We start from the raw sequence: 14,238 nt of genomic DNA, 5'->3' as shown, positions 1-14,238 counted from the left end.
ATGTAGCAGCTGCAAGTGGATGCTCAGTTGCTCTGAGGGGATAGTTTGTGCACAGTCCATTCAGCACTAGGAGCTGTGAGTGGCTTTAGCACATTCAGTGAGAATAGAAGCTGTGGATAGTTTAGCTGCTAGGGCTTGTCTACACTGGCAGTTAACAGCGCTGCAACTTTCTGGCTCAGGGGTGTGAAAAAATACCCCCCTGAGCACAGCAAGTTGCAGCACTGTAAAGCACCAGTGTAAACAGTGCCCCAGTGCTGGGAGGCACACTCCCAGTGCTGTGAGCTATGCCCCTCATGGGAGGTGCACCGTGACCAAACAAGGCACGGTAAAGCACTGCCGCTGTAGAGCTTTAGTGTTGCAAGTGTAAACAAGTCCTAAGTCTCTTTGGGCATGTGTGAACTGAGATTGTTCAAAGATTTAGTCAGATTTGGGCAGATTTTTACAGGAACAGCAAAAGGCACATCCATGACACAAAGGTTACCCCCTGTCAAATTTCAGGTCCCTGTTTCAAAGCAGAAAAACAAGAACTTCTTAAAGAAAAGGTTATCCGAATTTTTTTTTTAAGTCGTGAAACTGTGTATTTTTTCCTAACATCATTCTCAGAAATGACTCTCCATTTTAGCTGAAACTTTCAAAGGAAAAAAAAATTAGCCTTAGGTAGACAACTAAGATGGAAAATCTCAGTCCAAAGGGTTAACGTTTGGCAAAGATATATGCAACTGAAAACAGGTTCTTATAATGAAAAGTGTTGGGAAATGTACATAAAAGATAGTGCTACCAGCCCTACCTATAATACAGTACATACTTTTAAAATGGTGTAAGTGAATCCCCACTAGTGGGTTATACTGATTTAATTATATCAGTTTCTAAACTGAGGTAAAATAAACTGATATAGTTAAACTGGAACAAAAACTATCTGTAGAGTACCCCTTATGTAGGGACCAATCTTGCAAAATACTGGTTTTAATTAGAGTTGAAGGTGCTCAGCACTTCTCAGGATTTGAGCCCTGAGCCCTTAAATACTGAAACCTTTGGGACATGGAACTTATTATTCTAACTACCTTGGTATTTATTTGCCTATTACCAAGCAGCTATTTATGCTTGCAAATTTACAATACTAAATTATTTTTATTGATAAGAATATGATAATTTTGTGATTTAAAGTTAGTGTTGGTGCTGACATTTTAAGTTAAACTATTAAATCTAGAAGTAAAACACATTTTTAAAATCTCTTATTGTATGGAACTATTATTATACATACAACTGAGCTTTCCTTTTCCTCTTCCTCTTCCTCCTCCTCCTCCTCTTCAACTTTCTTAGCATACACATATTCCATTGTGTGCACAAGCTGCAAAAAATATTTTAACATAATTTTATCTAAATTAGTAAGAATATTTTCTTCTATTATCTTAATATCTCTCAGAGCAAAAAAATTAATAAAAATGCAAATATTTTGATTTGAACTATGAAGTCACAATTAAATGAAGAGAAATGTATACCTCATTTAGATGATGAGTGATGTCCTTCAGCATCTGCAGTTCATCTACCATATCAAGTTTATTTTCAGATGGAATTGGTATGGAATACTTTACCATAGATTCTCCTGGAGATGGAGGTATGAACACTAGCGGCTCACTTTCATTTGCCAAGAACTTTATTTTATGTTTTGTCTTTGAATTAGTAGGAGATGAGCCTTGTAACACAGGTGAACTCTTTTTAAAAATGGATGTTCCTGCATTTGTTTCTCTGGTAGTGCTGGGTTTCATCTGCTTTGTTGCTTTCATATTGGTATTTGCATTATCTTTCCAAGCACAGATGACAAAAGATTTATTATGTCACCCTATAAGCCAAAGAATAACATAATTGCGGGGGGGGATGTACACAATTGCTGACTGAAATGTAACTCATTTACATTTGTTTATAAAAACATAAATTCATTGCCTAGGCATCTGAGTGAATTTATATTAAAACACAATTAAACAAAATTAATTATTGGGCAGCCAACAAGTGTCTACAACAAAACTACACATGTTTACAACCACTTTGTGCGGTAACACTCATCATAATAAAAATACACAAGGGTAAGATCTCCAACCTATTATCTGAAAAATTATAAACACCCTAGAGGAAGCTATTAAATAATTGCTTTGAGAGGTATGTAGGATAAAAACCTCAGACAAAACACCCATCAGAGCTAATGATTAGGCAAAAGTCTGTGTGGCCTGGGCCTTGATCCTGCAACTATTTTCAAAAGTGGACCCTTGCACCTGTGCTGAGCCCCAGTGATCACCACCAATCCAATTGTAGAATTTTTTTCCCCATTTGTTTTTAATACCAGCCACTAAATCTTTTATTTTTTAATAAATCCAAAGAAATAAATATATTTTTTAATTTGTATCATTTTGGCATGATCTTTCAGTGGTGTTCTATAACTGTTAACTTACAAACCCTTTTTCCATATCTGCACAAGCACTATGAAAGATATCTGTGAAGCTCAATCAAAAAATGGAACAAAAGGAAGCCACTTCTGTTGATTTTGCAGTAGAAACACAAGATACAAAATTTGCCAAAGGGAGAAGAACAAAATAGTAGGGAAAGAAATTTAACTGTCTTGTTTTAAGATTATATTACTAACAATAGAGAATGAATATACTGTAATGCTGAAAGGTGTTAATGGCTACCAAGGGGATCTTTGATTTACAGACCTTGTTAAACCTAAGGAATAAGCCAAGCATTCTCTTTCAGGCTCAATGGATGGAGGAATTAAGCCCTTTGTATAATGAAACAGCTGCAGAAAAATAAAGGCTATGGCCCCAGGCACTAAACCACATGGCCAGGCCTAATCAGAGCTAACCCAGGTAGATTAACAGGGGTTTCCCTTGGTTGCCAACACAGGGGCTAGGACACTGATTTTGCAGCCTGTGTGTGGTGGAAGCAGAAAGACAGAAGGGTTGTTAACATAATCATAAAAATGTAAGGCTGGAAGAGATCTTGGGGAGTCATCTAGTCCAACCTCTGTGCTTAGGCAGCACCAAGGCTACCTAGACCATCCTGGACAGGTGTTTGTCAAATGGGATCTTAAAAAGCTCCAATGATGGGCATTCCACAACCTTCCTTGGAAGCCTATTCCAGTGCTTAACTATGCTTATAGTTAGAAAGTCTTTCTTAGTATCTAACCTAAAATCTTCGTTCCTTAAGATTAAGCCAATTCTTTCTTGTCCTACCTTCATTGGACATGGAGAACAATTGATCACTATTCTCTTTATAACATCTTTTAACATATATGAAGACTGTTATTGGGTGTCCCACCCCCCATCTTCTTTTTGCAAAACTAAACATGCTCAGTTTTTTAACCTTTCCCGAGAGGTCAGGTTTTCTAAACCTTTCATCATCTGTTGTTTCTTCTCTGTACCCTCTCTAATTTGTCCACATCATGACTGTGAGAGGAAGCAGAGAGACACAGTTCCTTCTGCTCAAAACTCATTGGAATGCAAGATTAGGGATTTCTGAGCAAGTAAATTGCTTGCTCTTGTTCGTTTCTACTGTGTTCAAGGAAAACGGGACTTTGTGTATATTTTTGCAAATAAACAAGATTGCACTGAGAATATACCTAACTCATATAATTGATTTCTCATCCAAATGGAAAAAACTTATTGGCTAATTGCTTAGGCCAAAGGGACAACAATATCATGTAATTGAAAGAAACTACATAAAAGGTCATTGAAAAGTTTTTCTTCAATGTTGCTGTTGTTTCTCTTCACATTAGTCCTCTTAATAGTTTCAGAAATAATTCTACTCAAATTTTGAAGTTATGGAGTAGGGGGACAAGAGCAAGTGCCACAGAGAGAAGACACAGAGAGAGACTGGGTAAAAAGAGAGAATGAAAAAGCATACTATCAGAATATAAATATTTGAAAAAACCTGACATGAAAGGAACTGAAGTGTCTAGAAACAGAAATATAAAGGTCTGAGAAGAGAGAAACATATAAGGAAGATAAGAAGGCCCTGGGAATTAAGACTGAGTCCAAGATTTTTCCCACCATTGCTCACACCAGAACAGCTCCAAAAGCAGTATCAATAATGGGAGTGCCAGTGTAAACCAGGCTTCTGTGGTCCACTAACATTTTAACTATGTGTTATTTAAATCTGATCAACTCTGGTCTCCCCAATATAATACTAAAACATCAGCAGTCTACAATAATTATCACTAGTGAAGCTTCTTAGTGAGATATTTTTGACAAAAAACCTTAGTGTAGACAAATAAGAGTAACAGCCGAAGTGAGCCAACGTCAAATAAATGAGATACAAAATTAAACAAAACTGAGTTAAAAATGCAATTCAGCTTACTTTAGTTCCTGTGGAAAGGTCTACAAATGAACAAAAGAAGGTGACTGTATTCACACTTCTTTTCATAACAGCAGCTGCTTCCTTTAATCACCACAGTGAGCTGCACATATGCAAGGAGCCAGCTGTGAGAGCTGCAATGCTTCTGATGTTAGGTTGACTCTAATTCTTCTTTCATTTCACCACTCAAAATAACTACAAAGGCACAGGAGGGTATGTCTAGACTAATGGGACTGTACCAGCATAGCTACAATGCTGTAGCTAGGCCAGCATAAACCCATAATGTATACACATCATACATTGACAAAAGGGTTTTTCTGTCAGTGTAGGAACAACATCTCCCTGAGTGACAGTAGAAAGGTCAACAGAAACATTCTTCCGTCAACATAGCTGCATTACACTGGTGGTCGGTCAGCACTGCTACTTCACTCAGAATTCAGAGTAGCCTCCGAGTTAGTGTGTATCCGCAAAAAGAAAAGGAGGACTAAGGTGCCACAAGTCCTCCTTTTCTTTTCACTCAGAATGTAGCTTTTTCATACTGCTGAGCAACATAGCTATTCTCAACCTAAATTATAAGTGTAGACCAGGCCAGGGACTCTGGGTAACAGCAGTAAAAGCACTGCTAAAATGTTCCTGTTGCTGAAAAAGATTGCAGTTGTAAATTCTACTGGAGATAAGTTTCTCACTTATTTTGTTCTTAATCTGAAGTCTGGCAGAAGATGTCTGTATGCTGATGCATGTCAAAGGAGGTGTGGGATGTTAGACACCCTTTCTCCCACACACAGTGCTGGGAATGTGAGAGTGTGATGGTGTGTGTACGCTGAATAAGTTAATGTGGACCTCAGAGGCCAATTATTTTACCTGGTGGCACCTGTGAGAGAATGCAAGCCAGGCTTAACTGATGATGAAGCAAGATGGGGAGGGCCTGGGCAGTGATTATACAGCCAAGAAATAGAGAGCAAAAGGGCCTGAGCTAGATTGGCTGAAAGAAAGGAAGTTTGACAGGAGGCTGGGGCTAACTGACAGTAGAAGAAAGGCTGCCTCTGCTGGTGGCTGGCTGAGAGGTAGAGGATGGAAATTATGTTGGAAAATGAGGGAGAAGCAACAAGGGATGAGTAATGGCATCAGACAGGGATGGAAGAGATAGTAAGAAAAAGGATTCGCAAAAAGAAAAGGAGTACTTGTGGCACCTTAGAGACTAACAAATTTATTAGAGCATAAGCTTTCGTGAGCTACAGCTCACTTCATCGGATGCATCGGATGAAGTGAGCTGTAGCTCACGAAAGCTTATGCTCTAATAAATTTGTTAGTCTCTAAGGTGCCACAAGTACTCCTTTTCTTTTTGCGAATACAGACTAACACGGCTGCTACTCTGAAACCTGTCAGAAAAAGGATTGACATTTTGTAATCATCAAATCAATAATGAAGATGTAAAGACAGGAGATGTTGTTCCCTTGAAACAGCACCATGGATTAGATGAAGTATTGGAGCTATATTAAGAGCTAAAAGAATGCAGGGTGGAAATTTATTAATACAATGTATGTATAAAGAACAGGTTGAGAAACTTCTTAAGACCTACAGTATTCGGAAAAATAAATGTAATTTGCCAGCTGCCTAAATATATGATAGAAGCGGGAGAGGTAATGTATAAGGTTCCACTAGGCATGACTTGGGATGAAATTAAAAGGAGAATAGGTTGTTAACAAACTGTTGTTTAAGTGTCTGATTAGCAGGAGAGGAGAAGAACACAAACTATCCACAGCTGTCCAAGTAACATTTACAGGTGAAACACTACCCAATAGGGCTAAAATAGGATAACTCTTCTGGCTTAAACTATATATTCCAGCCCCTTTGAGATGTTATAAATATCAAAGGTTTGGGTATGTGTCTGTAAGGGGAAAATGAGGTGTGGTAAGGGAGAACACGCCTATGAGAACTCTATGGAAGGAACAAAACTAAAATGCACTGATTGCAGAGATAAACACAATGCAGCATACAAAGGGTGCATGGTGACAGAACAAGCCAGACAGATACAGAAAATTAAAACCATCTGTAATATTCTATACAGACGCTACCAAAAGATGTTCACAATGGAAAGTGGAGGGGAGGAAAATGCCAGTATGGAAAGTTATTGGTATAACAAAATTCAGGGCAGAAATAAGAGAAATAAAGTACTACTTGTAAGTAAAGACAAATGTATAGCATTTATGATCGAAGTGATTAATTGCACTTTACAGACAGGGAAGAAGACTGAAAAAATAAAAATTACAAGAAAGTGGAAGAAAAATATTTGCATATAGGAAATCTCTCGATAGACCGCATTCATGTAATTTTAAATGAGGGTAATAATGTAGTCGTGGTTCTAACAATTTTTGGCTGTAGCACACATAGTTTCATAAAACATGGTCAGGAATTAAAACAAATTGTTTCTGAAACAGAAAACAAATCTGACATCATGTGTTTACAGGAAAGATGGTTGGTAAGAAAACATATGTACAGACTTCCAGGATATGATGTAATCAGACATGACAGAGAAATAACAAGAGAAGCAGGTTGTCTGTATATTTATAAAGGAAGGTCTTAGTTACATTGAAATAACTGTGCAGAACTTATGTTTTGAATACAACACTGTTGAGATTCTTATGCAGACACTGAAGTCTGGCAGAAGATATCTGTATGCTGAAACTATAATGTTTTACAACCCATGTAAATAAACTAGACAATCTAGAATTGGAAGTTAGTTAAGGGTATCAAAGACCTAAAAATGTGTGGAGACATTAATAGCCATAATAAATTTTAGGGAAGCGGGAAAACTGATTATAATGACTAATGCCTGGAACTGTTCTTTGACATGCATGATGTGGTATTGCTAAATACTGGAGCACCTAATCAGGTTTAATTCAGTGGATAGAACCTTTACATCAGGAATTTCAACAAGCAATATAGCTAGGGCCCTACCAAATTCACGGTCCATTTTGGTCAATGTCACGGTCATAGAATTTTAAAAAACATAAATTTCATGATTTTAACTACTTAAATTTGAAATTCCACAGTGTTGTAATTGTAGGGGTCCTGACTCAAAAAGGAGTTGGGAGGGGGGAGGTCAACAAGATTATTGTAGGGGTTGTGGTACTGCTACCCTTACTTCTGCACTGCTGCTGGCGGTGGCACTGCCTTCAGAGCTGAGCATCTGGAGAGCAGCAGCTGCTGGCTGGGGAGCCCAACTCTGAAGCAGAGCCACCGCCAGCAGCAGCGCAGAAGTAAGGATGGGATGGGATGGTATTAGAGACAAGGTAGGTGAGGTAATACTGTTGACTGCAGAGCTGAGCCCTCAGTCAGCAGTCACCACTGTCTGGCCGCCCATCTCTGAAGGCAGCAGCACAGAAGTAAGGGTGGCATGGTATGGTACTGCCACCTTCACTTCTGCACTGTTCCTGGCAGGGCGCTGCCTTCAGAACTGGGTGCCCAGCCAACAGCCGCTTCTCTCCAGCCACCCCGCTCTGAAGGAAGGTAGATGCAAGGGTGGTAATACTGTGACCCCTCCCCTAAAATAACCTTGTGACAACCATCACCCTCAACTCCATTTTGGGTGAGGACTCCCAATTTGAGAAATGCTGGCCTCCCCAGTGAAATCTGTACAGTATAGGGTAAAAGTAAACAAAAGACCAGATTTCACGGTCCATGATGCATTTTTCATGGCCGTGAATTTGGTAGGGCCCTATATACAGCAAATAAATGCAACTGGGAAATCAATAAAGAAAATGGAACAGGAAGTGATCACTTTCCTATCCTAATTATATATCCATACCAAGGTAATGTTAAAAAACACAGATGGAATCCCTACCTGGAACCTTAGAAAAGCAAACTGGGGGCTCTTAAAGAGAAAATGTGATGAGTATCTAAATACCAATTGTATAAGTGATAATTTAAAGGCATTTCATGATGATATAATGAAGGGAGTTATAGCAGCAGCCAACCTAGCTGTGTGTAAGATATCAAATTGCCACAAACTCAGAAATCCAATTCCCTGGTGGAATGCAGATTGTAAAGCAGCAATTAAAAAAAGAAAGAAGGCATATAAATAAGCAAAAATACAATGAATCACAAGGACTTAATAACTACAAAAGATGTAAAATGGTGGCACAAAGACTTATTAAAAAGGCAAAGAAAGAGTTGGAGAAAGTAAAGGTGGGAAAATGAACAAAGATTCCAAGATTTCCAAGCTACATAAACATAAAAGAATGAATGGGATATGGAGTAAAATCAAATTTATACCTCGTCTTGTAGTAAATAATAAAGTTGAAAGTTCTAACTTAGGAAAAGTGAACATTTTAGCAAATGAGTTTCAAAATGTCAATAGTAGTACAAATCAAAGTACAGAGTTTCATCAGCAAAAAAGCATGTTTGCTGAAAAAAACTGAGAGCTCCTGAATGGCTAGGTAGAATACAAAAATGATTAACTGAATGAAAATTTTAGCATACAGGAACTCAAAAAAGCAATAGACACAAGTAAAAATAGCATATGTAATGCAATGATTAAGGCTGTGAGTCTATCATGAAGATCACAGAAGTCACGGATTCCATGACTTTCTAGGACCTACATAATTTCTGCAGCGGCTGGTGTGGCTGGCCCAGGGGCCACCTGAGCAGCTTGGGCAGCCACTGGGCCAGCCACAGCAGCCACTGCTAGGGCAGTCTCGGGCCACCACGTTCCCTCCCCCCCCCAGCAGCAGCAGGAGTTTGGGTGTGGGAAGGAGGTGTGGGCTACAGGCCGTGCTTAGCTCACGGGCTTCCCGGAAATGGACACATGTCCCTCTCTCAGCTCCTAGGCAGAGGCGCAGCCAAGCAGCTCCACATGCTGCCTCTGCCACAGACACTGTCCCCGTAGCTCCCATTGGCTGTGGTTCCTGGCCAATGGAAGCTCCAGAGCCGGCGCTTGGGGACAGGGCAGCGTGCGAAGCACCCAGGCCATCCCTGTGCCTAGGAGCCGAGGGACATGTTGCCACTTCCGGGGATCCTCAAGAAGCCAGGTAGGGAGCCTGCCAGCCCTGCCAACCCCTCCCCCCCCAGCAGCTGTGGGGGTATCGGGCCACACGCCACCGCCTGCCCCCCCCAGCACTAGCAGGGGTCCCAGGTTGCCCTCCAGAGCACTCACAGCACTGCTGGCCTGCCCCCCCCCACCAAGCACCCAAGATTTAGTCAAGGATATATAGTACAAGTGATGGACAGCCCAAGTTCTCTGAAACCTATGTGGTGTGAGTATTGCGGCACCATTATGTGTGATGCATGGTAGGTATGGGAGAAATGCCCATAAATGTAAGGATATATTGTTAGATTTAACCTTTAGAGCTACGGTTAATGGAAACAGTGAAGATAAGAGTTCTAAACAAATATACAAGGACTGTTGAGAGAAGATGTAACTGGAAACCACAAACGCCCACATTCTAACTGGGTCAAAAAGTGAGTAAAAGACTTGAGTAAAAACAAAGGACTGGAAGAGATTAAAATCTTTAGTCATGGGAAATCAAATGATAGCTGGACAGTTCTCTCTTCAAAGAAGGGTAGGACCATTAAATATGATGAATAAAGTTTATGAGCTTATGCATTGCAAATGGAGTCAGCATTTCAAATCTATACTGACTGATCTAAATATGACAACATGAGGAGAGTGAGAACAGCCTTTTGTATCCTTGAATTTGTGATTGAGACCATGAGGCTGTCCAATTTTGTGGCCATTATGATGGCCAAATTGGTGGGTATACTGTTGACACTGACCTGAATAAGGTATGTATGCCCAACTACAGCTGTTATTCTATCTGACTCTTTATTGTGTACAATGGCAATAAGAAAGGGAGGAATAAATGGTTCAATATTCACAATGGAAAGAGGTAAATAGCAGGATCCCCCAAAGATCTGTACAGGGTTATCTGCTGTTCAACATATTCACAAATGACCTGGAAAAAGGCGGTGAACAGTGAAGTGGCAAAATTTCTTGACAATACAAAACTACTCAAGATAGTTAAGTCCAAAGCTGATTGTGGAGCGTTACAAAGGGATCTTACAAAACTGAGTGACAAAACAGCAGGTGAAACAAAATAATCCTAACTATATATACAAATGATGGGGTCTAAATTAGCTGTTACCACTCAAGAAAAAGATCTTGGTGTCATCATGGACGCTTCTCTGGAAACATCTGCTGAATGTGCAATGGCAGTCAAAAAAAGCTAATAATGTTAGGAACCATTAGGAAAAAGATAGATATAAAACAAAAAATAACATAATGCTGCTCTGTAAATCCATGATACACCTACACTTTGAATACTGTGTGCAGTTCTGGTTGTCCCATCCCAGAAAAGATATATTATAATTGGAAAGGGTACAGAGGAGGACAACAAAAATTATTAGGGGTATGAACAGATTCCAAATGAGTAGAGAGTAAAAAGACTGGAACTGTTCAGCTTAGAAAAGAAACAATTAAGAAGAGACGTGAGAGAGGTCTATAAAATCACAACAGCTATGGAAAAGGTGAATAGGGAAGTGTTGTTCACCATTTCACACAACACAAGAACAAACATAAGGAAGTACTTCTTCATACAAAGTACAGATATCCTGTGGAACTCATTACCAGAGGATATTGCGAAGGCCAAAATTATAAATGAGTTCAAAAAAGAATTAGATAAGTTCATGGAGAATAGGTCCATCAATGGCTATTAGCCAAACCCACAGTCCACATGTTCCTAAACCTCCAACTGCCAGAAGCATCTCTCACTGGCCACTGTCATAAAATAGGATACTGGACAGTCAGACAGTTTGTCTGACTCAGTATGGCTGTTCTTATGCACTTATGAGCCTCGGAAAGCAGGAATGACTTAATCAATGAAATATGGTTCTCAACTGCAGTGACAGAACAATTAGGTATTCATGTAGTAATAGCATGGATTCCAGTGCATGTTGGGATACCTGGCAATGAAATGGCAGATAAAACAGTGAAAAATGCCTTCAAAAATTAAGAGACTAATATAAAGATCCCTTTGAGTACACAGGACTTCAGAAGTTTGGTTAAGAGAGAACTTAAGGAATGGCAAGAAATATGGACCAAAAGCAAAAAAAGACAAACTATCCTAAAAATTCTAAACTTGAGGATAATGCTATACTTCACAGCTAGGCTAGAAGAAGCAAAGTAACTATCTTTAGCATGCTAACAGGTCATTGGGGCCTGAATGGTAATTTATATCTACTAAACATGCACAAAGACAGATTGTGTGAAACATGCAAAGTTAAAGAAACAGTTGAGCATCTGCTATAGCAATGCAGAGAGAATTATGCAGAAAGATTCTTTATGAAGAACTGAGACACCTCAAGATGAAAGAATATATTCTGAAAGGACTGATGAGAATACCGGGAAATTGGGATAGCATTAAGAAAGCATTACTGCACTTTATTATGGATATAGGAAAGGATGAGAGGACATAGATTTTGATTATGCAAAAACTGCAGTTAGGCGGTGGTCATTGCCACACATGTTGAGGCTGATGCACCATCAAATGACAGGAAAATAAAAAGAAAATAAGGGACTGCCAGGGGAGAGAGTCTGCAGTCACTCTCTGGGAATAGAGAAATGGTGAGGTGGGAGCCCAACAGGGGAGAATAAGCCCTAGGATTCTAGCCAGAGCAGAGAAGGTTGACAAGAGCCACTGGGATGTGACAGACTCTGGTGTTGTGCCCTGAAAGAAGGGCAGGATTAGGACTGCATGGAAAGAGTGCCCTGGGAGGTGTTCTGTAGAGGAACAGAGCATGGTGGAAGTTGATTTAAGTTTATGCCTTTATGTTAGGATTTTATTAGGGGATTCCAGGTGAGTGCCCTGAAAGTCCTAGATCTAAAAGAACAGTCAACTTAGAGAAGCTGCAAGAAATCAAGCCCAGACAGGAAGGGGACCAGAGAAACAGCAGCAAGGAATGGGACTACACACACCTTGGCTCCTAGTTATAGGGTCCCGGAGCAGGAACACAGTGTAGTGGGAGGACCTGGGACACTCTGCCCATCTCTGGCAAGGTGGCATGAGACCAGAGAAGGGGACAAAGATATTGAAAAGTCCTGGGGAAGGGTGTGAAGACTAGTTGGAGTTGGGGCCATGGACCCTCTTGTAAGGACATGGTACTGTTTTATGTTGGGTTTTCTGTTACCCCAGAAGGGCTTGACTAAATCATGACCTGGCTGGAGGATCAAATTAGGGAAGAGAGACCACCGAGCTGGGGGCAGCAGAGCAGTATAACTGGAAAAATAGCAGTATAACTGGAAAATTCCCTCATGTAAACAATCCCTAAGTCCCTTGCTGTTATGGTTGCTGAGACACTACGTTCATGTTTTTTAAACTAAATGATGCAGTGACATTTGGCTGCATTTGGAGGGAGCCTGAAACAATATCTCTGAGAGGTGTGACCTACCCCATTAATTTCAGTGGGTGCTAACTAAGATATCCAATGATAATATTCTAAAGATCAACAATGTTAACTCACTGCTCATCAAAGAATGTAAGAAAAGAAGATCATAGTATGAAGATCAGCATAAATCTACTCTGATTTATAACTTATGCTAGCACCACTAGTAAGTGGGCTTGGGAGACACTGCCTCACAATCAAGGAGTCAAGTCCAAGTAGTCTACCACATTCCTCTACCTGAGCCTGATCCAAGGAGCAACAAATTAAAAAACCCAGAGATGCATATGAGCCTCATTGAAGGGAAGCCAAGCACAAGGAGTCTAGCAGAGCCCACGGATATATTCTGATCCCACCAAAGAGGAGCCGAGACCAGAGAACATGTTATTTTGAACATGTGCACAATCTACCGTCAGTGGCATCTCATGTGGAAGAAGCTTGGAAGAATACTGCTATCTCCCTTCCACATACTGCCCGACCTCTGGTCATGTTCAAGAAAAGGTGACCAGGAATATAAGAACTGGCCTCACAGATAGCAGCATTTTTGTGATCATGGTCACCTCCTCATGACAGTTGCTGCTATAATAAGAATCATTAGAAAGATACAGCCTAAAGAAAATGGAGCAATTGTGATATAGGGGGATCTAGAATCATAGAAATGTAGGGCTGGAAGAGCTCTCAAAAGGTCATCTAGTCCATCCCCTGATGGTGAGGCAGGGCCAAGTATACCTAGATCATCCCTGACAGGGGTTTGTCTAACCTAATCTTTAAAGTATCCAAAGATGCGGATTCCACAACCTAGATTCATAGAGACTAAGGTCAGAAGGGACCATTATGATCATCTAGTCCGACCTCCTGCACAACACAGGCCACAGAATCTCACCCACCCATTCCCTTGGTAACCTCTTCCAGTACTAACTATTAGGAATTTTTTTCCTAATAGCTAACCTAAACCTCCTTTCCTGCAGATTAAATCCATTACTAATTGTCCTACCTTCAATGGACATAGAAAACTACTTATCACAGTCCTTGTTATAACAGTCCTTAACATATCTGAAGATTTATCAGGTCCCACCTCTGTCTTCCTTTCTGAAAACTAAGCATGCTCAGTTTTTTGAAACTTTCATCACAGGTCAAGTATTATAAAACTTTTTCATTTTTGTGCTTTCCTCTGGTCTCTCTCCAATTTTTCCACATCCTTCTTAAAGTGTAGCATCTAAAACTGGACACAATACTCCAGCTGTGGCCTCATAAGTGCGAAGCAGAGAAGAACAATTACCTCCCCTGTCTTACATATGACACACGTTAATACATCCAGAATGATATTAGCCTTTTTTACAATTGCATCTAATTGTTGGCTCATGTTTACTATTTTTATTGTTGGCTTATGTTGGATTTCAGCTATTTAAATCAGTTCATGATTCATAAATCAGCTCATGATTTCAGCAACATGAGCCA

At 40.0% G+C, this 14,238-nt stretch overlaps 1 protein-coding gene across 1 annotated transcript in view; it reads right to left on the bottom strand.

Moving 5' to 3' along the window:
* CCDC7 (coiled-coil domain containing 7) overlaps positions 1-14,238 on the bottom strand; it is a 294,105-nt gene that overhangs the window by 274,137 nt on the left and 5,730 nt on the right. The window contains 2 exon segments of the mRNA XM_043507137.1: positions 1,262-1,348; positions 1,500-1,840. Coding sequence (XP_043363072.1) covers positions 1,262-1,348; positions 1,500-1,784 — 372 coding nt within the window. The 5' untranslated portion in view covers positions 1,785-1,840.

The sequence above is a fragment of the Dermochelys coriacea genome, chromosome 2, assembly GCF_009764565.3.
Source record: "Dermochelys coriacea isolate rDerCor1 chromosome 2, rDerCor1.pri.v4, whole genome shotgun sequence".
NCBI classification, from domain to species: Eukaryota; Metazoa; Chordata; order Testudines; family Dermochelyidae; genus Dermochelys; species Dermochelys coriacea.
Note: the sequence above shows the minus strand (reverse complement) of the source record. Positions and strands in the feature narration are given on the sequence as shown.